This window comes from Macroventuria anomochaeta, assembly GCF_010093625.1.
Source record: "Macroventuria anomochaeta strain CBS 525.71 unplaced genomic scaffold BU25scaffold_13, whole genome shotgun sequence".
NCBI classification, from domain to species: Eukaryota; Fungi; Ascomycota; class Dothideomycetes; order Pleosporales; family Didymellaceae; genus Macroventuria; species Macroventuria anomochaeta.
In genome coordinates, this window is record NW_022985374.1 from 205,732 (window position 1) to 231,729 (window position 25,998).

General features: G+C 52.5%; 6 protein-coding genes across 6 annotated transcripts; 1 reads left to right on the forward strand and 5 right to left on the reverse strand.

Moving 5' to 3' along the window:
* Positions 1–879: 879 nt before the first annotated feature.
* On the reverse strand, positions 880–2,384 carry BU25DRAFT_447880 (uncharacterized protein; the record flags this gene model as incomplete). The annotated part of the gene is made up of 2 exons (XM_033709565.1): positions 2,071–2,384; positions 880–1,832 (listed from the first exon to the last, which is right to left on the reverse strand). The coding sequence occupies exons 1-2, from the start codon at positions 2,162–2,164 to the stop codon at positions 880–882; spliced, it is 1,047 nt and encodes a 348-aa protein (XP_033562577.1). The 5' UTR covers positions 2,165–2,384.
* A 3,592-nt stretch (positions 2,385–5,976) lies between these two features.
* Positions 5,977–8,166, reverse strand: BU25DRAFT_34672 (uncharacterized protein). The gene is made up of 2 exons (XM_033703112.1): positions 7,552–8,166; positions 5,977–7,503 (listed from the first exon to the last, which is right to left on the reverse strand). Exons 1-2 carry the CDS (start codon positions 8,002–8,004, stop codon positions 6,097–6,099), a joined length of 1,860 nt encoding a protein of 619 aa, XP_033562578.1. The 5' UTR covers positions 8,005–8,166; the 3' UTR covers positions 5,977–6,096.
* A 916-nt stretch (positions 8,167–9,082) lies between these two features.
* BU25DRAFT_34692 (uncharacterized protein) lies at positions 9,083–9,993 on the forward strand. The gene has a single exon (XM_033703125.1). It carries the CDS (start codon positions 9,287–9,289, stop codon positions 9,848–9,850), a length of 564 nt encoding a protein of 187 aa, XP_033562579.1. The 5' UTR covers positions 9,083–9,286; the 3' UTR covers positions 9,851–9,993.
* A 4,083-nt stretch (positions 9,994–14,076) lies between these two features.
* BU25DRAFT_409955 (ribosomal protein L15) lies at positions 14,077–15,268 on the reverse strand. The gene is made up of 2 exons (XM_033706173.1): positions 14,790–15,268; positions 14,077–14,729 (listed from the first exon to the last, which is right to left on the reverse strand). The coding sequence occupies exons 1-2, from the start codon at positions 15,243–15,245 to the stop codon at positions 14,211–14,213; spliced, it is 975 nt and encodes a 324-aa protein (XP_033562580.1). The 5' UTR covers positions 15,246–15,268; the 3' UTR covers positions 14,077–14,210.
* A 2,420-nt stretch (positions 15,269–17,688) lies between these two features.
* Positions 17,689–21,687, reverse strand: BU25DRAFT_34729 (aerobic respiration control sensor protein arcB). The gene is made up of 2 exons (XM_033703146.1): positions 19,185–21,687; positions 17,689–19,129 (listed from the first exon to the last, which is right to left on the reverse strand). The coding sequence occupies exons 1-2, from the start codon at positions 21,500–21,502 to the stop codon at positions 17,710–17,712; spliced, it is 3,738 nt and encodes a 1,245-aa protein (XP_033562581.1). The 5' UTR covers positions 21,503–21,687; the 3' UTR covers positions 17,689–17,709.
* Positions 21,688–22,126: 439 nt separating this feature from the next.
* Positions 22,127–25,214, reverse strand: BU25DRAFT_391039 (glycoside hydrolase family 31 protein; the record flags this gene model as incomplete). The annotated part of the gene is made up of 7 exons (XM_033704596.1): positions 24,738–25,214; positions 24,100–24,691; positions 23,932–24,047; positions 23,757–23,882; positions 23,046–23,707; positions 22,739–22,995; positions 22,127–22,691 (listed from the first exon to the last, which is right to left on the reverse strand). The coding sequence occupies exons 1-7, from the start codon at positions 24,970–24,972 to the stop codon at positions 22,127–22,129; spliced, it is 2,553 nt and encodes an 850-aa protein (XP_033562582.1). The 5' UTR covers positions 24,973–25,214.
* Positions 25,215–25,998: the final 784 nt, after the last annotated feature.

A 25,998-nucleotide genomic window follows, 5' to 3' on the forward strand; every position in this document is an offset into this window, starting at 1 on the left:
CACTCCTCAGCACCTTGGGTCCAATGATCCTCTTCCACCAGACTTCCCTTGAACCCCCCTAGCACCTCGTCTCGGCAGCCTTCTCGGAGTATACTGCAACAATCCTGCCCCTTGAATGTTTCTGCTCTCTCAGCACACTGTCGTACATCGGATCTCCAGGCGACAAGGCGAAGGCACGGAAGAAATGCGGTTCTGAGATTTCGAAGGTGCTGGATGCGTACAATGCCGCCGTGGTTTCTGAGTAGAGTTGTTTGCACACTGTTGGTGGGAGATGCAGTAGTATATCGTAAAATCGGTACTCCGCGTGTTCTCGTAGAGTGTATTTCAGGTTCTTGTGGCTGTCTTGCACAAGTTTGTTGAACGACTGAAAGGTGACACAGACGGTGAGATTTCTGTATCAGTGTTGCTAGATTTGGTTGCGTAGCTCGGCTGGGAGTTGAAAAAGAAGAGATAAACGTGGTTTTAGTGATGGAGGGTGTCTGGACATGTTAGAATTGATCCGGGTGAACAGCTTTTGTTATTGTTTCAGTATGCTTACATTGCTACGAATGGATTGGTTCGCGGTCGTATTCTTGAGCCTGTAGGAAGTTCTCGGCGCTTATTTACTGCGGAGGCCGGCACATCATCAATCCTCTTTCATTTTCCTAGATCCAGGATTTTTGATTGTGTGAGAATGTCTGTTCGATGTTCGAAACGAAGAAGTGACGGGTATTGGCAACCAAGCATACAAGTAACGGTCAAGTCGAAGGATCTTGGAGCATGCATGTCTGAATAGTCAACACGCTAAGACGTGCCTGCCTATGTGAAAGCACTGCTGCCTTACATGCCGCACAAACATGAAGATGAACGCCCCGAAACCATTACATTCGCAAGATCATATTATGTACGTTCGTTCTCCTCTAACAGCCGTTCGTTCTCAACTTCCCAGTCCGGAAATAATTGGCTTATGTTCTGCCCGAGTAACACTGCCCGCATACTAACCGCAAGGTCCTGTCTCAGAGCTTCTTGTATGACGACATCTTCACGCCATAAATCTTTCTCCCTCGATCTAGGGTCCTTTTCATGATAGTTGAAGGCCCTGCCCCGATTCTGTTTGCGCCTGTCGATGACGGCGACTCGGGTGAGATTGTCCTGTAGATGATGCTGCTGGAATGAGCGCAGAAACACAGGAAACCAGTTCCTCTGCTCTTCCCATACCCAACCTTCCATTCTGCTGCCACGAATGACTGTTCCAATGCGTTTGCCATTGTCGTAATTGTAGTTGACGCATGTGCCAGTGTAGTTGCTGTCGTCTTCTACTACGAGGCCAATCAGTAGTGTGAGACCTCGTAAGTTTTCGAAGTGCTTGATTACGCTTGAGCATCTTGCCGGGCTCCAGATACGGTTGTGATGTCTGATGCCCAAGCCAATCCGGACCTCGAGTTTGCGCATGCGTCTCACACTCTGCTGCTGTGAAGAGGCCAGTATGTAGAGATCGACGCTGCCTGCAACTTTGAACGTTGCAGATGCGTAGAATATCTCGATAGTCTCGGCCCAGAATTGTTTGTTCACAATTGGCCAGAAGAAGGGTGTTCGTTCACCGTTTGCAGAGCCTCTCTTTGCACCAGGACAGCACTCTAGCATCTTCAATGAATCTGAAGATGAGCCCAGCTGCTGGCAGAGGACATATCTAAAGGCATAGTTCCCTGAAGGGTTCATCTTTTGATCGACACATGCTGGCTCAGCATGTACGATGAGATCTCCGTATGCATAGCTCCAGATTCGATCGCGTAGTTTTCGAGGAAGTTGAAGCAGCGACGACGACGTGTGTTCGCCCATTGTCTCGGTTATCGCTACCCTGGCCAGTGTAAGTCGAATATGTCAATTGTTTGGGTATTTTCGTTGTCGATGTGTTATAATTGAGAATGCCGAGATGTTGCAGCCTAGAGACGATCGACCTATGGACGCCTGAGCCAAGACTCCACGTGATGACTAACTTGTCAGCTTTCGTGTGACGGCGTAGGCTGCTGTAGTACATTGGTAGTGTCACGATTGAGGTGTCTCCCTGCAGTCGGCCGCATAGGCGCTTACCTGCTGATTGGTTGCTACGTCGCACGACTATATGTTGACAGCTACACAACATCAACGTAGACATTTCCTTATGTATGGCTCCACTCCAGAGCATGTAGAACAGTCAGTTCAATCCTTCAATCCTTCCCACATGCGTACTGTCCACTCGCCCCCACAGATAGCTACAGTGAACAACAACGTAGGACTATCGAGTTGATAGAATACTGCGCTGAGTTGCTATCTAGCTAGGAGAAGATGACTATATACCTGACCTGTATAACACTAGACTAGGGTAGTATGCCAAAGGTATAGTCAGACCTTGTACGGACCAATCGATACTGCAATATTTCGTGATAGTGGAGCTTGAGGAAGTCATCTTGCCATTGTTGCATGTGTTAGCTTCGCTATGTATGCCATCCAGGACGCGCCGAAGTGATCATTCTGTCCGTTGTTGCTGATGCCCATCACGTGAGGTTTCCAACGTCATTCCTGTGAAACAATTGTATACGTCCAGGTTGTCCCTCCCCTTTTCACTTTCCACGTTGCGAGAGGCGCCGGGGATGATGGTCAAGCAGCGCAGTCTTGATAGACTCTTCTAACAAACCAACCTGGGACGGACTTGGCTGCGAGGCACGCATAGGTCCAATAAGGCGAATATGAGACGTCACTCGGTCAGGATGCAGCCTGTTTTGCTGGAAGGATTGTATAATCGACAAGATCCTTGCGTCTACCCAGCGTACGTTGCGCATGATATCGGTATTGAACAGGAGGTATTTCGGGACCAAGCCCTCCTTGAGCACCAGTGTAACACCTTGTAGATTCTTCAGATTCCTCCCCAACGCGGAGGGCAAGGCATTCCTCTACGCATGCCGCTTGTGCCCGTACGTCATCAGCGGTATCGTGAGCTCAAGGTCGCGGATCTGGGCGACATACGTGGGAGCCAACTTAAGGAAAGCACGAAGCCTGTTGTAGCTGTAATTGTTGGACACAAGCGTTACAGATTCCCAGAACACTGTACAGACTTCCCACCAGAATTGCTTGCTCATCAAGGGTAGAGAGAACAATGGTGTGTCGGACCAACATTCGCAGGGACGAAGAGAGCTTCCACGGTGCAGACGCGGAAACGGAAGGACACCTGTTGTGGGCTGGCAGAGTCCCCCACATGAACGTGTTTATCACTGTATACGAAGCTCTAAATCTTGTTGCGCAGTTCAGCTGAGAGTCGAAGAAGGGGCAACTACGCAGCATTGCGCGCTGTACTGGATATATTGCCAGTATATACGTAAACTTCTTGTCACGCTTGGTGCTACTTACATGTCGATGGAGGGAGTACCTTGCGGAGATGCGACGCCGGACGCTTCGACGGTTGTTGAAGGCTGCTGCTGATTTTGCTGCTCAGATAGCTTGTGGCGCTTATTTGGAGGTGTAGGCATTGCCTTCTTTGCTCTTTTCCCTTCTTTGGCGCCATAGTGAAACAATCTATCAGTTGCAGTGTTTGCTGTAGGTACGCGCTTGCCAGTGCTCGGAGTGCGTTCGAATGACATCCGTGTGTCATGGGTAGAGTTGAAAGTCTTGAACAGGTAGACAGTTGGTGGGCTGAGGAGGCGCGGTGAGTCGTTGTTTATGAACATGCCAAGAACGATCTTGGACTTCTTTCATCTGCGGGCGTTGAGGAGCGCACTTCACCCGGATGCCGTGCTCGTTGTCAACGCCCCGCCTGACGTCTCGCAATTTCAGTCAGACGCCCCTTCGAGAGTCCACACTGCACACGACGCCGAGGATGAAGCTCGAGCAGAAGACGCCCAATCACTTCAGGCGCAGCTTGCATATCAGTAACAGTAGAAAGTTGTAGCAGCAAGGTTACCGTAGTCAGCCTTTCCTGCAACTGATGCTGTTGGAAAGCTCGAATGATCCTTGGAAGCCTCGTCGCCTTCCACCTCAGCACATCAGGATGTTCCCGGATATCGAACGAAGTCCATGAGTTAGCGGCCGGATTCTGTGAATAATCAGAGTTAGACCTTGCAAGCTTGCGAGCCTACAAACGGCTGGGTAGAGCAGTGTCAAATACCACTCTCCCAAATGATCGACCCGTAGCTCGAGCCTTTGTATCTTTGCCGTCAGGTATTTTTGCTCCCTAAGAAAGGTCTGAAGATCGAGTAGATACTGGTATTTCTACATGCATGAAGCCAGGAACACTTTCGACGCCTCAGACCAAAACTTTCTCGATACTAATGGGAGACTCATTACTTACAAGTGGCTCCATCTCTTGCTGTAACAGCCTACCCTTTGTTGGGCTGGCACCATTCTGTAAGTTGAATGTCGTTGTCGATCCTCAGCCCAGATCTCCTCGAGACAATCATAGAATCAAGTGGGTGACCAGTCCTGCAGGCGGATTCCGTAGGAGAGTTCTAAGCGCCTGGTGGCAGTAATCTGGAATTGATGCGACACATGGTCGTCGTAGACATAAATCTTCATGTCGCCGTAGGCAAATGCCCAGATCTTGTCTCGCAGTTCAGATGAGAGGCGAAAGATGGGCGACACGACCTGCATTCTGCGCGGTGCTACACAAGCTCAGCAAACGCCTCAGTAGGATGGCCTGGAGCTACCAAAGTGCTGGACGGCACTTACAGGTCCACTGGCGCAGCAATATCTGCAAAATCTTCACCTGAAGACCTCCCCACATGGGTTCGCTGACGCTTCTCGGTGCCCTCATGGGTCGCGGAGGTTACTCTCTTCCTCGGCGGCATCGTGCGAATGGCGGAATGTAAGAGATGAAAGTACTTGAGCCTGTAGACGGGAGTAAATAGATGATGCCCCTAATTAGGTGTCACACAGCCTCACACGCCGAGGAGCTAGCCTACCATGCAGCCTAAACATCCAAATACTCGATCAAGAAGTGCATTGGTGAAAATGGTAGAATCTACCTGTCAACAAGCAGGGCAGAAATATCGAAGACAAAATGTGAGTTTTGAGGCTCCTGGCGTTTCAGTACGTCAGCCTTAACAATCTAAGACTCACAAAGTATTCAACCCAAGTCTTCTCTTTCCCAATGCACACGAAGGTAATCACCCGTAACTATGATTGCAACTCAGCTCTTTTCCTCAGCTGCCCCTCAGGTCGCTACTCACCAACAACAGTCTTGCCCACAGAGCTGGACGTCCATCGTACGCCGCTTCGAAGTTGACCTCGAAGAATGACCACTGGGAAACAAAGCACACAATACACTGCTCTCTTGGCTCTGGCATTGTTCTTATCTCGGTAGACAACGTTGCCGTGCTTTGTTAGACATCAAGCCTCCCCCTCTTGCAGAAGCAGAAGACCTTCAATCAGTGATCTAAAGGCTCAACCAGGCATCTAGAAGCAGTCAGGCCTCTAGCCCCATCGTCTAAGTGCAATCGAAAAGTCGTAATCATCTCCGCTTTTTCAATCTGCTCAATCATGATTCAAGGCTGGGTCGGGCAATGCAGAAATTTGGGGTTCGATGGATCCAAGCGGAGCTCAAGGTCAAGTGCAGTCAAAGGTGCGGAGCTCAACACGGGCCCCGCATAGAAGGCCCGAAGGCCTGGGACGGCCAAGTTGGTGCGGCAGGTTTAAGCGAAAATCTGCGAGATCCAGTTCCCAGCGATCTAGGCAATCAATACGCTATCGTTGGTCATCTGTCTTTGAGCATTACAGCATCACGAAAGATCTGAAAAGAGAAGTCAATAGTGTTGCTTTGTGCAAGATCTGGTGGCTACTCAAGGGCAGTCCGAGATATTCTCATTGTGTTGCTGACTGCGGTTACGCTAGTCTGCAGCCGATCCCTTGAGGGGCTATCTACTCCTCCTTTTCCATGAACGCCTCTCTGGGCGAACCAGGGTCCAAGCTGAAAGTAGCTCAGGGTGTAAAAGTACAGAGAACGCCTATGATGCTGATGTAAAGAAATCGATGAAGTCTATCGGCCGACGGTATGCACGCTAAAACGCTGACAAAAAATGCTAATGAACAAGATGACCGCTACCCTCGGTATGTGTGACTGTAGGAAATTTTGTACAGTGAAAGTAATCCTCAGCGAAAGACCGGCTGTTGAGGAACGGGTAGTTGGTTGAACTGGTGCTGCTCAGGCCATGCACTGTGGTCCATGTACGGCAGAGGGCCAGCTCGGCGGTCAGTCATAGGACGACCGAGAGGATGGTAGTGCATTTGGTCGTACGAGATGTTGCGAGCTGGGTTCTGGATGGATGTCTGAGGAGGAGGCACCAACAAGGTGTGCACGCCGCGGACTGGACGGTATGGCGACTGTCGTTGGTTCAGGAAGTAGGATGGAGACAACTGTCGTGATCCAGTAGGGAACGATACACTAGTAGGAGATGAGTTGTTCGAGTGTGGGTAAGGGCTGATCTGGCGAGATCGGTCCGCGGTGGGTGTGTGGTGTGTAGAGAAGGGAGGCACAACCGAGGAAGTTGGTGTGCTGACTGGTTGCTGCCACTGGACCGGTGGTGGATATACCATCGCCATGGAACGGTTACCAGGGACTGGCAATGGAAGCTCCGACCAATTCTTAGCCTGTACAGGAGGCATCTGCTGTTGCTGAGGAGGTGGAATCGCAAGACTTGGCAGAGGCGGCAGTCTGTTCACGGATGGCGGTGGCTCGAAGGACTTGTTGACGGGCGTTTGCAATGTTGGTACAAGTGGAGCGTTGGAGTAGGGTCCAGGTGCAAATCCGTGAGCTACTCTCTTCATTGGCGGTTCAGCACTGTGATCGGTGCTTCGCTTGCGTTGCACAATAGGTCCTAGAGGAGGCAGAGATCCAATCGGTGAAACCTGTGCAGATGTTGCCTGGGGCTGTAGAAGTGGAGTGTTGTTGGAGAATGCCAAGTGATTGGGCGAGTACATTGTGGTTGGTGGGGAGGTTTGGAGATTCGTTGGGGGGGATGGAATGAAGTTCTGTGGAACCGCGAGCGAGGGCGTGGGTGGGCTAATCGTGCCAGCGGCAGGGACCTTCGAGGCTCGATCGTAGAAAGTACCGAACTTGCCAAGAATCTTGTGCCACTCCTCCCACTTCTCTTTCGATGTGTACAGGCTATAACGCATATTGCTCAAGAACTCGACCTCCATGATGTGCACCTCCTGTACCGAGATGCCAGAAACCTCAGCCCACGTCTTGTTGGTGTAGGTGTTGTCATCCAGGAACTTGTTGCCGAGCATCAGTGCCACAGTCAGCAGACGATACTCGCTACCAGGCTTGCCCTTGACGCTAGGGTTGGTCTGCTTCAACTTCCAAACGAACAAGAGGGCCAGAAGGATGACGTTCTGAGCAACTTGCGTGGTCGTCAAAATTGTTGCTACCCATTTACGGAATCCAGTGGTCGGTATCGCATCGGGGACGAGGGGTTGTATTTGTTGACGAGGTGAGGTCGAGTCTGTAACCTGGTTCAGAGTCTGTGAGCTTTCAAACCAAAACAGGCAAGTAATCTGGACTAATCAGTATTCGGTCATCTCAAACCAACTTATTGCACTCACCTCAGCTGCTAATTGGGGGAGTCCCTCCTGCGGTGTGTTGATGGTCGAGGGAACTCGCAGGTTTGGTGATATTGACCACTTCTTTCGTGGTGTCTGTGCAACTTCTTGAGGTTGTTGCTGTGATTGCCTTTGAGCAGTAGGGCCTGTAGCGACTGTTGCCGACCTGGAGTTGCCGATTGCAGGAAGTTGGTAGCCATACTGCTGACTAGCACCTTGGCTCGGTGGTAATGATACGACCTTGACTGCTGAGCCTGGCATCTCGGGAGGGGTCAGAGGCCGCCTAGGAGCTGGCAGCTCGTAGCCATTTGACATTCGAGGTACGGGGAGCTGCATCTGAACGGTACTCGAGTCGAACTTGGTAGTGGGTCGAGCTGAGGATGAGAAGTGGAAGTCGAAGGAAGGCTCCCAGGGGAGGGCGTGAGGCATCGAACAGGGGAGCTGTAGCTCGAGCATGTGGGCGATGAAGGTGAGGTGGTTCGACCAACGGTGAAGGCGAGATGGAGGTGAGGTAGCGACGACGTTAACGTGTGCCGGTGAGCATGAGCGAGGCAGCCGTGCTTGATGTTTGCAAATAGACGCTATGGGTCCTTCACCGCACTGCCGTGACAAGGGAAGTCGTGATCCGGCAAGCAGTCTTGTGTCAAGCAAGGAGGCTGTTGACAACGAGTCGTTGTAACTTGTAAGAAATATGTGAGTGCGCAGGGCCTATGAATGCAACCTTGTTTCCGGGAGACGGCGGCCACGGTTGCGAGTGTCGGTCTTTTGTGTCCTTGGTTCCTAGCACGGTGAGGCAAAGGGAGTGCAGGGCACAATAAAGAGATGCAAGAGGTGAGTGGACGGGTGGGAGGCGGAGAGTAAGTACGGAGTGGTTTGAAGGTGTGACCCCGGCGATTGGTATTGTCTATAATCAGGGAGGCGGATTGTCGGCGGGCCGCACGCAGCTGCTTGCGCAGACATGGCTTCTGGGGCCGTTGGATTGATACATAATTCCTGTGAAGAGTCGGAAAGATCCAGGCAAGCCCCAAGAGCTGATCCAGAAGGAGAAACAGCTCTGACATCAACCGCGCCTGCTGCTGGCTGGGGACACTAGTGAGCTTAGCGCGCACGGTCGCCCGCCGCACAAAGCAGCCGACCGGGGGCCACACGAACGAACGCGACGCCAAGGGCACCGGGTTAATTATGGGACAAAGCCTCAGAGCTGCATCAGCGATGGGCAATGTCTGTCTGAATGCGCGCTCGGCGTCGTGACCAGCGGAGGCCAGGAGCAGCAGGGAAGACACACCAGCGGCGGACGAAGCAGGGATGCGGTTCCTCGTTGTGCGCAGCTTGTTCGTCCTTGTTAGCTTGTCTCTGGCCAGTGCAGGACAGCCCCCCGGCTGCGACTGCTGCAGCTGCACCTGGTGAGCGCTGAGTGGCAGGCCCGTGTTTGAACCATCATCAGCGTCAAAGCATGACAAGCACCCAGCGTGGATCGTCACAATCATCAGTCGTCGGTCAAGCTTGGACGGCACGCAGTCTGACTTTCGCAGAACGCTGTTTCGCGCGCTAGAGCAGGTTGTGAATTGCTAGACTCGAGCGGCTTGATGCTTGCGCGGGCTGCGTTTGCCATGGATCACGACTGGTCAGACCGGCTACACTGGCAGTGACTGGGCTCAGCAGCGTCGAGTCTGCTCCTGCAGGTGCTGCAAGTGTGCAAGTCAAGGCAAGTCAAGTGCTCGCCGTCGCCGTCGCCGTCATGGGATTTAATTATTCATACGGCCGGCGACCGCCATCTGACCCGCAGTGCATCCCCGTCGCGTCGTTTAAGGAGAGTCACGGCCTGCGTGTTGCGGTGCTATGCCCGGAACGTCACCTCGTCCAGGACTCTCCAAGGAGCCCCAGCGCTGCGCCGCCGCGACCGGCTCCCAGCCTCAGCGAGCACTGCGGCTTCCTATTGGCCGGCGCTCTTACTCAAGAGGAGGCGATGCCGTCGTGCACGTCAACGAGGGGCCCTCAGCCAGCATTTATTCGACACAACCACTGCCGTTGGCCGGCCCACACTGCACACGAAAGCGACTCCTCACAGCCGTCCTTCGTCTGCCACCACCCGTGGGACACCATCATGATCCAGGCAGAAACGATAGCGCTGGCGGGTCTCGTCAATTCTCTGCACGCCAGTAGGCCTGCCCCCCGGAGCCTGCGGTACCAAATGAGTGATCCTATGAAGATTGTGAGATCCCTTACGCTTTCATCACGCACTGCTGCACCGGCCAAGGCGGGCTCACACGAGATGATGAGGATACCTCCTTGCCAAATCTAGCCACGCCCACTCGTCCATTAGCTTTGCCAGTGCTGCGGCAGGTGTAAATGCAGCGTCAATTGCCGTAAGCGGCTGAGGAGCTTGGCCAGGTGCAGCCATAGCAGCTCCTCTTGGACAGCGTCGTGCAGCTGTTGACAAGTCGACTATCACACGCTTCCCAGACACCACAAAGGATCGGTGCTGCGTCCATCGATAGTTGTCAGACACTTTCCTCCATGCCGTGTTTGACCTCTGCACCACTCGCCCTGCTGCACGCTGTTCACAGCCGTTCGCAAGACGACACTGATGCCCGCACGCACTCCGCGAATCTGCGGTGCTGCCGCCATCGGTATCAGAAGCAGCGATACGAGCATCGAGCCGCCAAACCGCCATGGCTCGCTTGTTTACCCTAGCAGGATTGCCGTCTTACTTTGCTCTAACCGCTCCCTAATCCCGAGCCTGAAACCCTGTCCAACGCGAGGCTTTGCAGGCTGAGGTTTGGGCGAAGTGCTGATCTCGCAATCCTCTTCTTGCAAATTGTGCTGCGTCGTGTGAGTGCCCAATCAGACGGTTGCATCCCAGCTTGCACTCCTCGGGCCCGCTGCTTCCAGCGAATCACACGTCTGCCTGTGTCCCGACGCTAGAGACATTCTTCAATAAGGCCAGATTATGTGGTTCCAAGTTGAGGCAGTTTGCACCGCAAGACCGTCTTCTCAACACCCCTGGCGAAACACATATCGACGGTACCGTATTGCCTGCCCTTTGCTGCGCTCTGCTACCGTCACTTCCGGCCTTCTGTGTGGTGGGAAGGCCAGGGTTGGCGGCAGTTTGCTTCCACTACTCACGCGCCAGTTCGTAGACCACTTTTCGCAAACGCAATTCGATGCTCAAGCATTGTGAAGTACAAATCGCAGGCAGGCCTCCGCGGTTCGAGACTCTATCCTTGCGCTAGCAACAACATCGTGAAGCGTCATTGCTTTTCAACGCGCGGTGCTTGGCCGGCAAACAGTCTGGTTATTGATGGACAACGCCTCTGGTGAGGCCAGCTGCGCTAAATGTGCAACCGTGACGGGGATTGCAATCGGAGGCGCGACGCAAGGGAGATGCAACATCCTGGAAACGAAAAATTGTCAATTCGTGTCCTGCTACCGCCGGTGATCCTGCTTGACGACAGGTTTGTCGTTGGCATGGTGGAGCAAAAGGCGAGACGTCTTGTCATCATACTAACAATAACAGGGATGCTGCGCTCGCCCTCGGCGTACACGTAAGCAATCCTGACTTCGCTGTGAGAGGACCAGCAATATACCTTCCCAACACGGCTAGCCGCCTCCCACTTCAATGAGGGGGCTGACCACATCAGGCTAATGGCATGCTCGACTATCTGTGCATGTTTGACATGGAATTGAGACCTCACATCACATCCGCAACCCTCAGCTCGATGTAATCAACCTCAGCACACCTGCATGACTTCCATAGTGGATCGTGATACGACTTGATATTGCCGTAAAGATGCCCTCATCAAGGAGCTAATCTTGTAGTCATCCAGCCCTTGACACACCTGCTGCATGCAACGAAGATTGCGAGAGCGATCCCGCAAAGTCCGAACGAATTGTGGAGATGACGCTTCTGGCTCGGATGCAGAGAAAGGAAAGTAGTTTTCTCAAGATTAGTGGGGGCGTGATACGGATGACACTCGGCATCTCTTTACTTTACGAGTCGTTGCCCAGCCCTGGAGAAGCGTTGGGTGCAATCCGCCTATGCCGTGTTTGGAACCATTATTAGCTCCTTCATGGCACGCTGAGACGTACCGCGCTGAGACGTGTCCATCACACCACGATCTATCCTGAATCAATACGGTCTCATGCCTCCAACAGTCGTCTTTGCCGAGGAGAACCATGGGGATCTCGTCTAGCGCAATCTACTCGTGTGCAGCAGGCGACCTCCTTTACATTGCTGACCTGTAGCGCACCAGTCAACCAAGCCCGAATGGCTATCGAAACTGCAACGATGCAAGCCTCTTTGCGGGACATCCACATCTTGGACGCGTTTCGCCTCTTCGTGTCGATCTACCAACTACACCAAGATTAATGCTATTACCGATTACGACTTCATCGCGGCGATTGCGATACGCTTCAGCCTGTCATCCGGAACATGATAACACAACCCGGCTTCGGCGAGTGGTGTTCCACGCCAGATCAGGCGGCAAGGAATCCCACAGACTTCCGCAAATGCATTGCCCAGGACCACATGCAACAAAAGAATGCTCAACAGCAAATCCTTTGCATGCGCGAAGGCTGTACCTCGGAGTATGGCAAACGTTTTCCCTCGCCAAACCGCAATCACCGGGGTTAAGTTTAGCTCCTTTACACAGCGTCTTTGAGCCCTTTCACTTTCATGCCTCGCGCCCCCGCCCGGGCTAGAAAAAGCAGGTAAGACGACCTGACTATCGACCAATGGGCTTCTTCGAGCCCCACGCTCACCACTCCACGTCTTCCTCCAGGAGCTCCGAGTCCGACTCCAAGGCATCCCATCACCGGTCTTATGGAATGTTGCTGTGCCCCAGGTACCCTAGGGTCTGTACTGCTACTGTGTCATGATCCTTACGGATGCAGCCACCTGGGCAGTCCTTTTGCATCTGACCGAATCACGGCATTACGAGGCCGTCTTGTGGGTGCACAGTTGAAGGTCAAAACTTGGTCAGCTTTGTGGACTGCGTTGACGCTGAAGTGTAGCGCGGCAGTAGTATGATACTTGCCGCTTCAATGGTGTGCATCTGACCTCAAGTAAGCTACGGTCTGGGTGCATGCTCCAGAATTGGTACTTCTCAACGAAGATGGCGTTGGACAGCTTGCAGAGGTGGTTGCAGCGCCACATTTCGCAGCAACATTGACAAGTCGCTGCCGAACTTTGATTTGCCGAGCTTCCTTGAGCAACCAGCAATCAGAATAGGATCCCAAGGCGGCCTGCAAGTTGCTCCTTCTGGTTGTTCACCGACACGCGCCTTCCTTCATTCACCGGTCACAAAGCACCGACCACCCATCCTTCGATAATGAACGCCAACACCTAAACCGTGTTCTCGAACATCACCATCTGCCTCGTCTTGCAAAGGTGAGACGCCTCGCCAACTGCAGGATAACCCGTGTCACATCTAGATGTAGTAGCGATATTCTGCTAGCCTGCGAGCTCCTGTCGAAGGCCACGCTGCACGCAGCCACACCAGGCTAACCTCCATCCTCGATAAGACTACCAGATCAACAAAGCACACGATGTGCGACCATTACCTTCTTCATCTCACACCATCATGTCGCCAAGTCTAAGTTTGTCTGCAGAGACGAGTTGATACAGCTCATCAGCTCGTTACATGACCCGTTCAAGTGTTACCACCCGGACTGAATCCGCCGCGGACGTACCTCCATGTGCGCTGTCACTCACCGGCTATTTCCACTTGTGTCTGCGTCAACTCCACGTACCGAGAAGGACCAGCACAGGCAGCCACCGGTACATTGTGATGTACCTGAGCAACCCATGCTCGGGAACCACTTTAAGACAATGAGTCTTGCAAGCTGTTCAGCCTGAACTAAACCTTGTGACATCCGACCGACACGGACATCAGCTTGTCGAGGAGCAAGTGAGATACGTATCCTCTGATCCAAGTGCTACAAACATCCAAGTGTGGCTTCCTTGAAACAGGCTGGCACCACGTTCCCTTAGATCGCACGACGCTCAGTTTCAGGTCAAAAGGAAGGCGCTGGATGTGCTCATATCAACTTTCAATTCCTGCCGGTCACTTTACAACACACATCAGGCCCAAAAGTACTTGGACATCCGTACATCGACCATGGCCCCGCCTTTAGACCGCCCACCACCTTATTGCTTCGAAGGCCTCTGTCGACGTACATGTGGTACTGCAAAAGCACCAATGTATACAGCTTTCGTATCATGGTCGTCGAGCTCGCTCGACCGGACTTTAAGCACACTGGAATTTGCGGCGTTGTGAGTTTCGTCAAATGCACCACGTCACGCATAGGCTTTGACTATAAGCTTTTAGTTCGAAACGCACAGATGGTGCTGCAGATGCAGTACACTTGAACATTGCAGATGCGGCAATTTGCCGGTCTGTGAAGTTCACCTACCTGTTCACTCCAGAAGTCTGGCAAAGGTTGAGTTGGGACAGTCTGAACAAACATGGCCCTGCCATCCACCATGATTCCAAATTCGAATCAGAGGTTCGATTCATGTGCGTATGTAACATGTACAGATCTAGCCACGCTTCTCCAATGCATGCAAATGCTCCAATCCTACAACCTATCTTGCAAGTGTACATAGTGTATGATACAAATTCCCATCCCAGACCACATCCGATCCGCCTCTTTCAAGCTGCTTAGAACAGCCTGTTCTCAGCAGACGCCTTCGCAGCATCCCTCTTAGCAGTCTGCTTCTTCCTGTCCTTCGCCTCCCTCGGCGGCTTAAAGAACAGACTGGGGCTCTCATTCTCCTTCAATGTGTACGCCAGATACCCGCGATGTGCAGGGTCGCGGTAGTACTCGATGTCCTTACGCCCCGTCGCATCGGGCAGCCTGTACCTGTACTTCTGGCTCACCTGGCGCATCACGGCACCCAGCGCTTCCTTCTTCTCGGCGTCGGCGGTCGAGGCTGCGAGTGCGCTGAGTATAGGGCTAGAGACCAGCGAAGGGGTCGAGCTTAGGGATTGCGAGATGAGGGAGGGCGAGGCAGAGAGGGAGATGGTAGGGTGCGAGTCGCCGCGGAGAACGCGCTTGATGGAGGTCGGGCTGTAGAAGCGCGTTGTTACGCTGCCGCCGAGGGATTCAATGCGGGCGATTGCTTCGGCGGAGGCGCGGGAGACGATGATGTTGATGGGTGTTGTGAGGACCTCAGGGTTCTGCGTCATGGTTGGCATTTTCTCCTACCTGCACGACCGTATCATATGTGAAGAACATACCTTCGCCAAAAGCTTAACGCCATGCCTCTTAACACCATGCAAGCACCTGCTCTTCGCCAACTCCTTCATCGTAATCGGCTTACTCGGATCCAGCCTCCCCTGATCAATCCAGCTCTGTATCCGATCAAGGTTGATCGGGCTCATCTCCACCTTGAACGGATTGTACTTCCCCCTTCCACGCTCAGGGTTCGTGATCCATTGCGGTGTCTGACCACCCTCAAAGCCTGCTGGCACCTTGCCGTGCGCATGCTGGCCCTTCTGACCACGCCCTGCTGTCTTTCCTTTGCCTGAGGCCGGACCGCGACCGCGCTTGATGCGCTTGTTGTAGGCGCCTTTGGTGTCAGAGAGCGAGGAGAGGATGGATGCGCTGCGTTGCTGGGCGAATTGGACGGTTGTTCTTTGCGGTGTGGTAAGAACGGGGCGGGCGAGCCGCAAGATCTGTAACCGAGGCGGCATGGCGGCGATGAGGCTGTGGGCTTCGCTGCTGGTGTTGCAGAGAGATGTTGCGGCGATAAAGAAATTATGTGACTCAGCTGTGACTAAGCAAGCCTACGCAGGGCTCCCAGGCTGCTCGACACCAACAACCTCAAACTTCACATCATCACTACATCAATCTCACTCGTGTCGTTGAATGACAATCTATATCGATTCAGGCCCCAATTGTCGTTACGTGATGGCAACACTGTTGGACATATTGTTGGCGTAGACCTCAATTATCGCTGCATGATCGAAACACTGTCGAAGACACTGTTGGCGCTTGAGATCCAGATTGCTCGCCTGACCGATTGGCGTGTTGACTACCTCACTGGGCAATGGTAGTCGAGGACGAGACCGTTGGCGCTTTCGTGAACCTACAAGGCCTGAGTCTACTGATTCGAGTTCGGCACGCCGATGCTGAAGGTCTTTACGGCAACTACAACGTGATGGATATCGCTGAATGGGAGATGACCAAGCTCCCAAACATCATTCGGGTGTTCCAGTAACACCAGCTCAGGGAAGATCTCATCGCTGCTGCTATACGAATGCCAGTGCCTGTTGTACGTTGCTCACGCCGTGGCGAGGCTTACGGGCTTGCTCGACTATCATCTACTGTAACATCAGGACCATGTTAAGGACGAGTACGATGTGGTCTGAGCAGGTCGCTTGTGAATACACCTCAACGTTTGTAAGCATCAGACATGGCCTCCAAGTTTTACCGCCTCAGGCATAACAGCATAGCGTTCTGCATGTTGCCATTACTATGTCATTACGCGTGTCAGTATGCGTGCCTCCGACGGTATTACCGCCAATGAAAGGGTGTTTGCGTATGTCATGTCTGTTGTCAATTTCCTCTCCGGCCAAGATTCTTTTACTTTACGTTTACAACGCACAACCGAAGTGATCTCCTCGAGGTTGCCACTTGTAATACCGACTTCCCTTTTCCATAAAACTATTTACCATCGCTTCACATTGCTCATCTCCTGACCTTCTCTTTCCACCATACGCAACACTCACGAACTGTCCACCATATAGAATGGATGAATCAGTTTCACTGCTTTCTCTTAGCTTATGTGTGACGTGATTGACTTGCGTTGCAGCGCTTGGGCTCAATGCTCTCGTGATCTTATACATAAGTAGATGCTTCTTCTCGACCCTACCTTCTTCTACCGCCCTTCCCTCAACTACCAACATGAATACGACCGGAGCAACCCCACCAACCACAATTATGGTTATCCATATATTGTCCTTGGTGCTCAGCATCCTTCTCCTCGCCCTCCTCATCACTACCGCAACCGCGGGGAGCCACAAGCCTACCTGCGATGAGTGCCATAACTGAATCACCGGTTGCCTGATTGTAAGTCACTCGCTGAAGTGATGATTCGATAACTAAGATGCTGATTCATTACCGTGCACTGCAAGGGCTCCGTCGTGTGTTCGACCTACTGCGAGTGCGAGCTGTCTTGGAACGACGATATCCGCCGCGATACGTGTAACCATCGTTGTCAGTGGCACTCGTCTGCTGCTGCGGAGATGGATGCTTAAGGTAGTGCTGGGACATGAACAGAGGCTATGCAAGGTGAGAAAAATCGAGTGAATGGCTTCGATGGCGAGAATAGGAGAATTTGACGAATGAAATGATGCCCGGGTGCCTTCACTGTACCCTCCCACTCTGATCTGACTATCGTGCGACGTGGGCTCAAGCTTTGTCGCTTTACATAAACAGCTACTCCTTCCCTTCCCTTAGACCGATCTTCAACGAATCATCCACCCAAAACGAATCGAACTCAATCAACAACCATGTTCCACCACCTCCGCCATACTCTCGTCCCCACCATCCTTTTTCTCGCCCTCTTCGTCACCACTACTTCCGCAGGAAGCCATAAGCCCACCTGCGATGACTGCCCTAGCCGAATGGAGAGCTGCCTCAAGGTAGGTCACTCACCCCACACTCTCGCCTGCCATGTTCGCATCTTCTCGACCCGGCATCTACGATATGTCACAAGTATTGATGTGAAGCCCAGAGCTGCGAGGGCGCCGTCCTCTGCCCAAGTGCCTGCGAGTGCCAGCTTTCCAAAGTCGACAAGTTCTGCCGCGATATGTGCCAGTATGGCTGCAACAAGATCTGAGACCCTACTGTCGATACGGGTGCTTTTGGTTGGTACAATGTTGACTGGGCCCAACTGAGAAGTGGATGTGGGCACTTGGACCATAAACCGGGAGAACATTCTGAGGAGTGGGAAACAGATCCTAAAACTCTGATAACGATGAATACAAGACTCTATCCTCTAAATGCCCTCTTGCACAGCTCTAACGCTCGACCTGTAAATGCGCCATGGAAAGCAAATGGGTATGCCTTTGCGAAGCAAGCTCTTCGCACCAGAACGCCGTCTGTGCAGTGAAATACATTGCCACATTCCTCGTCTCCCTCGGAGACACGTGCTCATACCTCTTGCTCCTCCATCGCCAAGCTCTCCAACAAATCCTTAACCTTGACCAACAACTCCGGCACCCTGAACGGCTTACTCACAACATCGTCCATCCCGCTCTCCCTTGCCGTCGCAATCTGTTCGCAGCGCACATTAGCCGTGACTGCAATGATGGGCACATGCCCTTGGATTTCGCCCTCAGCCTGCATGCGCCGAATCTCTCGTGCGCACTCTAGGCCGTTCATCTCCGGCATTTCCCAGTCCATGAGGATGATAGAAAGAGGCACACCGTCCCGGGTGTAATAAGCGGTCTTCTTCAGTTCGGTGAGCGCGAAGAGTCCATTGTCGGCGGTCGAGACGACGCAACCGGCTTTTCGGAGTTGCTTCGCCAGAACTTTCTGGTTGACGATGTTGTCTTCCACGACGAGGATGTGAAGAGGCCCTGTTCCGGCTGGTGCAGATTTTGGTGTAACGGTTCCTGGTGTTTCGGCCAAAATCTCTTGAGGTGTAGGCGGCTTGATATCCATACCCGATACTGATGCCGCAAGATCGCGGTTCTTCTCGGCGTGATCTGTGCTTTGGCTTGTTATTGTCCGGTGCAAGCCTGGTCGACTCGATGGGATGATGCGTTTGCACTGGATGAAGAAACCGAAGGTGCTGCCCACCCCTGCTTTAGAGGACACGCCAATCTGACCGCCATGTAGTTCGGCGAGTTGGCGCGAGATGAAGAGGCCTAGGCCACTACCACCGTAGTGTGCGTGCGTGCGTGGTGAGGCTTGCGAAAAGCGTTCGAATAGTAGGTCCTTCTCTTCAGGTGTTAGTCCGCATCCCGTGTCTTGTACCTCGACTCGCAAGTAGAGCAGCTCGCCAGAACCCCAGTCTTCGCCTGTTGTTACATTGAGGAGAGGCACTCCTCTTGTTGGTACGAACTGGAAACCCTTCCCGTAGGTGTCGGGCTCAGCTGAAGTTGCACTGACGTGCACCGATATCGCCCGCTGCTGTTCAGCCTGAGTGAACTTGATAGCATTGGTGATAAGATTGACTGTGATCTGAAGCAATCGACTGGGATCCAATAAGACCCAATCGACACGTAGGTCCGTCAGTGAAGGGTCGGGGTGGAAGGTGAAATCGATGCTCTTGGCCTGAACTTCTGGTTTGAACATGTTCATGGCGCGCTCCACAACGGCAATTGGTTGCGCGGGTACTGGTGTGATGAGCAGCAGGTTAGAGTCCAGTTTTGAGACAGTCAATATGTCGTCCACGATAGACTTCTGATGTTGCACGCACAACGCGATGTTGTTAGCTGCCTCAATACAGTCAGCTACGACTCCTTGATCCGCTTCGCCGAAGTTGTGTTGAGTAAGAGTGTCTCGAATGTCATCTGAGCAGATGAGAACGGCAGAGAGAGGATTTCGCATCTCATGTGATGTGATACTAAGTACGTCTGTCAGCTGCTGCGTCCTGGTTGTCTTAAGAAGAACTTACTTACTCGATGAACTCATTCTGTTGCCGTTTCGTCTCTTCGGCTTCTCGTATCCTGATTTCCTGGAGGCCTTGTGCCCACTTGATCTGTGATATATCGGCGATGGATCCCATGATGCCAAGGATCTCGCCGTCAGGGCCTATCTCAGGAGAAGAGCTGGCCAGTACCCAATACTCGATGCGGTTGCCACTAAGATCTCGAGGCTGTACGTGCGGATTGCACAGTCTTAGCTCACGTACACAAGCTTTCTTAGTCCTTTGAAGATCCTGCCACATCTCCTTGCATGCCCCTACGCTTTCTTCCGCCACCAGATCCAGGAATGACAACTCCTTGTAGTCTTCTTTTACGTGTCCAGTCATCGCAAAGTATCTTTCGTTGCCTTCAAGAAGCATGCCTTCTGGGTCGAATAGGTACATTCCCAGCGGAGAAAGCTCAGTCATACGCCGCATGCGGCTGTTCTGCATCGCCAGCTCTCGACTGAGTTGCTCTTGCTGGACCCGAGCGAGTTCAGCTGCATTCCTGTTTCGCTTCATCTCATCCTCAAAGAGCATGACGGAAGCGAGAGACGTCGCCAATTGCCTGTTGAGCTGAGCTGCAAAAGCCTTGTATTCGTCGTCATAGGCCCTTCGAGGCTGCACACCAACGAGCAAGAATGCAAACACCTGATCGCCGTTTGTCGGTCTGACAGGGAAGATGATAGCCTCTTTACAGGGATCACCATAGCCTCTCCACGATATCCCCTCGAGTAACGATTCCGGCAATGTTCCATCTCTTGTCTGCAGCGTCGTGGGTTCGCGAGTCCGCATAGCTTCTCTGAATGCTGGAATAAAGCCTTCTTGACTGCGTTTCAGATCGAGCTTTCGTGGGGATGCGGGATGCCCTTCAGGTATGCCAATCGAGCCTTCCAACAAGCAGGATTTCAGAGAGATGGTGCTGTCCGAGGAGTGAGAAGCTGTGTCTGCATCCTCGTTGTCGACAACCGAGTACAATAACGCAAAAGGAACGTCAATAGGATTATGCTCAAGTCCCTCTAGCATGCGTTTCCAGAACTCCTTCACAGTGCGTGTTGCGTTGAGGCGTTCGCTAAGGAACCGCAGCGTGTGCATCCTTCTGGTGCTGACCACCTGATAGGTGGTTTCGAATGGTATGTTGTAGAAACCCAAGATCTTGTCAGTTCCACCATACATGGGTGTGATACACCACGAAAAGAAGGCCTCCTCCAAGTATCCAAACCGATCGAGCGGTAATGATTCGTTCTTTCGCTGTATTGCCTCTCCAGTAGCAGCGCACTTCTTGAACACAGGCGCGATGCCATCCCAGATTTCAGAGAATGGGCCTGATAATCCGGTACCCATGAGTTCGGGATGTTTGCTACCAGCAACTTCAACCTTGTAAGCCTCATTGTAGATGACTGTGAGTTCTTCACCCCAGAATAATGCAGTGGGAAATGGATTGCGAATTAGTATATTGATGACCTCTCGGAGTTGCGGTGACCATGTGTCCATATGGCCGAGGGAGGTGCTTGCCCAATCGATACTCCTGATGAACAAGATATGTGGGTCCGTAAGTGGGCCTTTCAGACGGGCGACCGTGTAGTCAGGGACAACATCGTCTCGTGTCGGTATCGCTACGGACGAATTGATACCCGAAGATTTGGAACTGGTGATTTTGCTGAATGGCTTGGATGCAGCCGCTGGTGCCGTGTCAGATTCCTGATATGCTGGACGAGCCGGAGGTGCAGATGCTGTAATCTCAGGTGCTAAGGCAACAGGCGTCGAGGCTTTGCAGGCCTTCGCAGCCTCAGAATCACGCTTGGTAATACTCGGTTGCAACGATAAGGCAGCAGACAGCCCATTCTTGGGAATATCGGATGCACGGTACAAGGCGTTGCCAGATATTATTCGCCACCTTTTGCGAATAGTGGAGCCAGTCCAGAGCAAGCCTTGATAGAGGATAGTGAGGGGAAAGATATCTTTCGAGTTATTGAACCTGCTGATACCTGTTGCCCAGATTCGAAATTCGTCATATGTCGCTGCGGCGGGGTCCTTGTTGATACATTCCTCTGGCGCCTCCATAATACTGTCCAGCAGCCGACTGTGCAAATTCAGCGCGGCATTACAAAAGACTGGTCGAATGGCGGTGATCTCATTGAAAAAGTCCAGATCAAGGTCGATAATGAAGGTAGGCCGAGAGTCTTCATCCAGAATTTCCTTCAGACTGAGGCTGTCGAGCTCCCGCATCGCGGCATCCTCCATGGCGCTCGTTCCGACTGTCGCGCGCGCCACACCTGGAGCTGTCAACAGCCCATGCGGTACATCGTCCATAGTGGATGGGGTAGAGGTCAGCGCAAACCCCTTATCTAGAGAGGTGCTGGTGGGGGTGCATTGCAGCGGTCGGTGAAGTGCCGGTTTTTCGAAATTGACGATCTTGAGAATTGGTAAGATGCAGCACGCTTGTTAACGCCACAAGTGCAACAGGTGTCTCAAGCACGGTGAAGCCGTACCAAGATCACTGGCCAGATATTGAGTGCGCTTCGCCGTGCATTGGCAGCCGGGAGACTTTCACGCTTCCTCTCGCACCGTTTCAAAGAGCCAGAAAGACGTCTTTCCGTCGTTTCTTCCTCTTGGTTGCCATTGCTGGTGCGCACCGGCCCAATGACGTCGGCACTGGACCGCCTTGCCGTTGTTTTACTCGTTAGGCAGGGCCATCCGCGGAATCTAGAACTTCGCTTGTGCCAACTCCTAGCATCGTGATCGCAGGGCTGGAGTGTGTCGTTATTGCTGATGAATTAATGATCAGATTAGTCGAAAATCGTGAATGAAAAAGCAATATAATACACAGGCGACTTTGCAGAAGATAGATCACTGCGAGGCAACTGGGAGTGCAAGTATATTCATGGACGAAAGCGCGCTAAGGTCTGACGTCACAGCCTGATCCTCTTGACTCGGTCACAGCTTCTTCAAACTTCCAACATTTACAGTCCAGCCGTCATCGAAGCCCTTGTTCAACTCGTACGATTGTGCGTCACCGCTACCCATCATAGTAACGCTCTTGATCTGCAGGACAGTCGGGAACCCAAATGTTCCTTCAGCCTTAAGCGTGGACCCACTGAGCGTGAACTTGATCTCGCTAGTACCAGACTGCTCAAGGCTTTCACCATCGTCGAGGTACAGAGAACCGCTAGCAGTCCCGTCGCTCTCAGGTGCAATGAGAAGCTCAAAGGGCTTGTCGCGAAGCGCTCTGGTAGTGTTTGCGCTCTCGAGGCGCATAGGCACAATGGATCCGCCATGGACAAGGACGGGAATGTCTGTATCCGGGATGTTGGAGTATGTGATAGTACTTCCAGCACCCTGTACAGCCTTGCGTGTGAAAAGATCGTACCAGACTCCGTTTGGTACATAGAATGAGACGGAAGAGGAACTCTCTTGTGTTACTGGATTGACCATAAGAGAGGGGCCGTAAAAGAATTGCGTCTCAATCGCGTAGGTGTTGCCATCCTTAGGATAATGCATCCTGCATAGTGTGAGCTTGAAACCATCTAGAAGGAGAATGTCACCTACCACAAGGGCGCAAGCATTGGGGTACCATCAACAGTCTGCTTGTGCATGGCGGTGTAGATGTAGTCCAGAAGCTTGTACCGAAGGTCAATAGCCTTTTTTGCAGCTGCAGTCACAGACTCCCAACGATAGGCTTCCTGAGATCTTGCTCCGGCTACGTTGTGGTTTCTGTAGAACGGGTAAAAGGCACCCAGAACAGTCCATCGCGCACAAAGGTGTTCGGTGGCATCATTCAAGAAACCACATACATCAGCACCAGCCTGTGAATTGTTAGCTTTCAGGATGTTTGTCCATTGGCTGTACTACTTACCATCGGAACTTGGAAAAAAGCAACGAATTGAAGAAGATGGCGTATGGAAGTCAGATACTGGTCCCAGGCAGAGACGTTGTCACCAAGCCAGTGGCCAACGTAGCTGCCAGCACCCACAAAGGTACTGCGAGTGATAACCATGGGGCGCTTGTCGGGTCGTCGCTTGAGCATGCTGTTGCGACTAGCTTCGCTCATCATAGTTCCGTACAAGTTGTGTGTGTCGTACTCGGTCCATCCTCCCGAATGTATGAGGTCAGTCTGGGCAGTTTTGTTGCTGAGGCCGCCGGCTGCATTCTGAATCTCATAGGAAGGGAAGAGAAGGTCCCGGTTCGGGAGGCCCTTCTTATCACCATTGTTTTGTCGGCGTTGGAGACTACGGATATTCGCCGAGGCAGCCTTGTTCTGGTCGCAAGGGAAGTCGCAGAAGCTGGAAGGCTCATTCATGTCGATCCAAAGTGCGTCGATATCGACACCAGTATCTTTGTCGAAGAAGGTAGCAAACTCGCTGTCCCAGTAGCTCTGTGTGTTGGGTGCAAACCAGTCAGGAAAGACGGTCGTGCCTGGCCATACCTCACCTTTCCAAGGTACGCCGGCACTGGTCTTAACGAAAGCGTCTGCCTCCAGACCCCTGTTGTAGGAAGGATAACCTTGTGCAGCGACAGCTCAGGTATGTCAGCAGGATGTTAACGAGTTGGCTCCCAAATCACTTACCTGGGTCAACCATAACGATGTAGTGCTGATGCTTGCTGTGCAGATCGCTGACAAGATCACGGACCTCAACAAGTGGGAAGTTCTGCCCCAAGGTGAACACCTTGTATTGATCCATGTAATCGATGTCTGTAAAGGTCAGAAAACGCGCATTCCTCGGGGTGGGTTTCACAAATACCTGTCCACATCGTCTCCAGTGGGATACCGGCTGCGCTGTAGTTGGCAACAACCGCTGCAACCTCGCCAATGCTTTCATAGCCGAACCTACACTGGTGGAAGCCCAAGCCCCAATATCTGGCGACACTGTTAGTACAGAAATATGTGTGTCATACGGAGATGTACGTACGGCATCATCGCGGCTTTCTCGGTGATTTCACTGTACTCGCGAGCAACATCGAACGGCAAAGGCCCGGCCATGAAGTAAAGATCAATAACTCCACCGATCATGTTGTACTCTAGATATTGGCCATTGTCATTGCTGATCTTGATGTCCATGCCGTTGCTGTTGAGCATCAGCACGCCGTGAGATAGTCCAGAGTCGGCGCGGTGCTCAAAGTAAACCGGGTGCGTTCCATAGAGATTCGTGTTCAAAGGCACGGCTCCCGCGTCGCGCGCCCACAGGGTTCGGACATAGTTCGAAGTCGGCAATCGCAGTGAATCAGTGTGTTCGCCTAGACCGTAAAGATACGGATTGTTTGGCAAGGAGGTTCTGAGTCGCAGGTACTGGGTTTCAAAGACGAGGTTGGAACCCTTCGTGCTGAAGAGTACTTCGCTGTTGCTCTTGCGTGTGACCGTGAGCGAGAATGGCTCTTCCTCGACGGAGACATCAAGCAGTGACGCATCCGAGTTGAGTGAACCAGACGGGCGTGGCACGACGAAATCTGGTATTTGATACACCTGCTCATCTTTGTCGTAGATCATTACATGGAGGCGAGAGTCTATGTGGTTCAGTGCATGCAATCAAGCAGTGGACGGTGGACGTACCGGTTTGCCATTCTGCCAGGAACTTGAGGTCTGTCAAGTCTGGACTATGCAGATTGCATGCTGAGCCAGCCAAAGTCAGATCGGCTGTTATGCTGTTGTCTGAGCGCACGACATGGCTGGCTTTGTAACCAGGACAATCGTCAGCTCTTCTCAGAGGCACTGCATTTCCCCACTGGAGGAAGCTCGACCCGAGTAGTAATAGACCTTGTAACAATGTTGTTGTTAAGGCTGGCATGGCGGAAATTGCGGTTAAGGAGCCATTGTTGCGAGGAAGCTATGTCTGCTCTATATAATCCACTAACACATGGTCCTTAGCCCTTGCTCTTTGCGATCATCATGATCGCGGAAACTGGCATGATATGCGGTAACGGGTTCCACGAGAACTCAGGATGGATGGCGATCTTAAAATCAGTCACGAGTGCGTCCAGCATGTTCGAGGATGCTAGAGCCGGGGACATGCAGGGCAAACGGCTATGGGGTGGCCGGTGGTGTAATGCAGCTGCCGGATTAGGTTGTTGATGGAGACACTAGTGTGTAACTGGAGGCTGCGAGCGGTCGACTGCCTGGAAAGATGTCAGAGGCTGCAATGATGGTCTGCAGGAAGCCACGACGATTCCGCTGTGCATTGGCGATGATAACGTCCGGGGTTAGAAGTGGTTTGGTGTAATTTTGTGGGGAAAGCAACGGCCTCGCGGGGCCACGTGCGACCATTTTTGACAAACGCCAACACATACCTTTGTGCAAAGTCGTGCTATGCGTGTGATATTGAGACATAAGGCAAAGAAATATGCCGCTGACAATTGCTGAGAAGATGGTACTTCCTGCTGTATTTGTGAGAGTGCACGAAGATGTACCTGAAGATCTTGCAGGATGCGCTAGGTGTTTACGTTACAACTGCCCTTCCTCTACACGCCCAAAGGGGCAAGCACGATCATGAGCTGAAGCCATCCCTACCCGCAGGTCACAAGCCACCATCAACAACACCAACTCATCCACTCATTTCCGCTCGGTCGGTCGACCTTCCAATAGACATCTGCACACCGCAAGAGCTCGTGCTTTCACAAATGCCGTTCCTCATTTGGCGACGTCATTATCGCAGTTTGTTTACCAGTAAGGTTCCTGCCTGACGGACCGCGGCTACGACCGCTTCCTCCCTTGCAGAGTCAGCACGATCTTGGCTGCTACTCGACTGGATAGGTCACAAGTCAGATTGAGACAGACATATCGCCGTGGATCCAGGGATGTTCAGCAGGCCACTCCT

Coding starts and splice junctions, on each gene's coding strand:
- BU25DRAFT_34729 (XM_033703146.1), bottom strand. CDS start 21,502: ATGGACGATGTACCGCATGGGCTGTTGACAGCTCCAGGTGTGGCGCGC. Junction 19,130..19,184: donor CAACAGAATGAGTTCATCGA/GTAAGTAAGTTC, acceptor AGACGTACTTAG/TATCACATCACATGAGATGC.
- BU25DRAFT_34672 (XM_033703112.1), bottom strand. CDS start 8,004: ATGCTCGAGCTACAGCTCCCCTGTTCGATGCCTCACGCCCTCCCCTGG. Junction 7,504..7,551: donor TCCCCCAATTAGCAGCTGAG/GTGAGTGCAATA, acceptor TGATTAGTCCAG/ATTACTTGCCTGTTTTGGTT.
- BU25DRAFT_409955 (XM_033706173.1), bottom strand. CDS start 15,245: ATGCCGCCTCGGTTACAGATCTTGCGGCTCGCCCGCCCCGTTCTTACC. Junction 14,730..14,789: donor GCGTTAAGCTTTTGGCGAAG/GTATGTTCTTCA, acceptor ACCATGACGCAG/AACCCTGAGGTCCTCACAAC.
- BU25DRAFT_34692 (XM_033703125.1), top strand. CDS start 9,287: ATGGGATTTAATTATTCATACGGCCGGCGACCGCCATCTGACCCGCAG.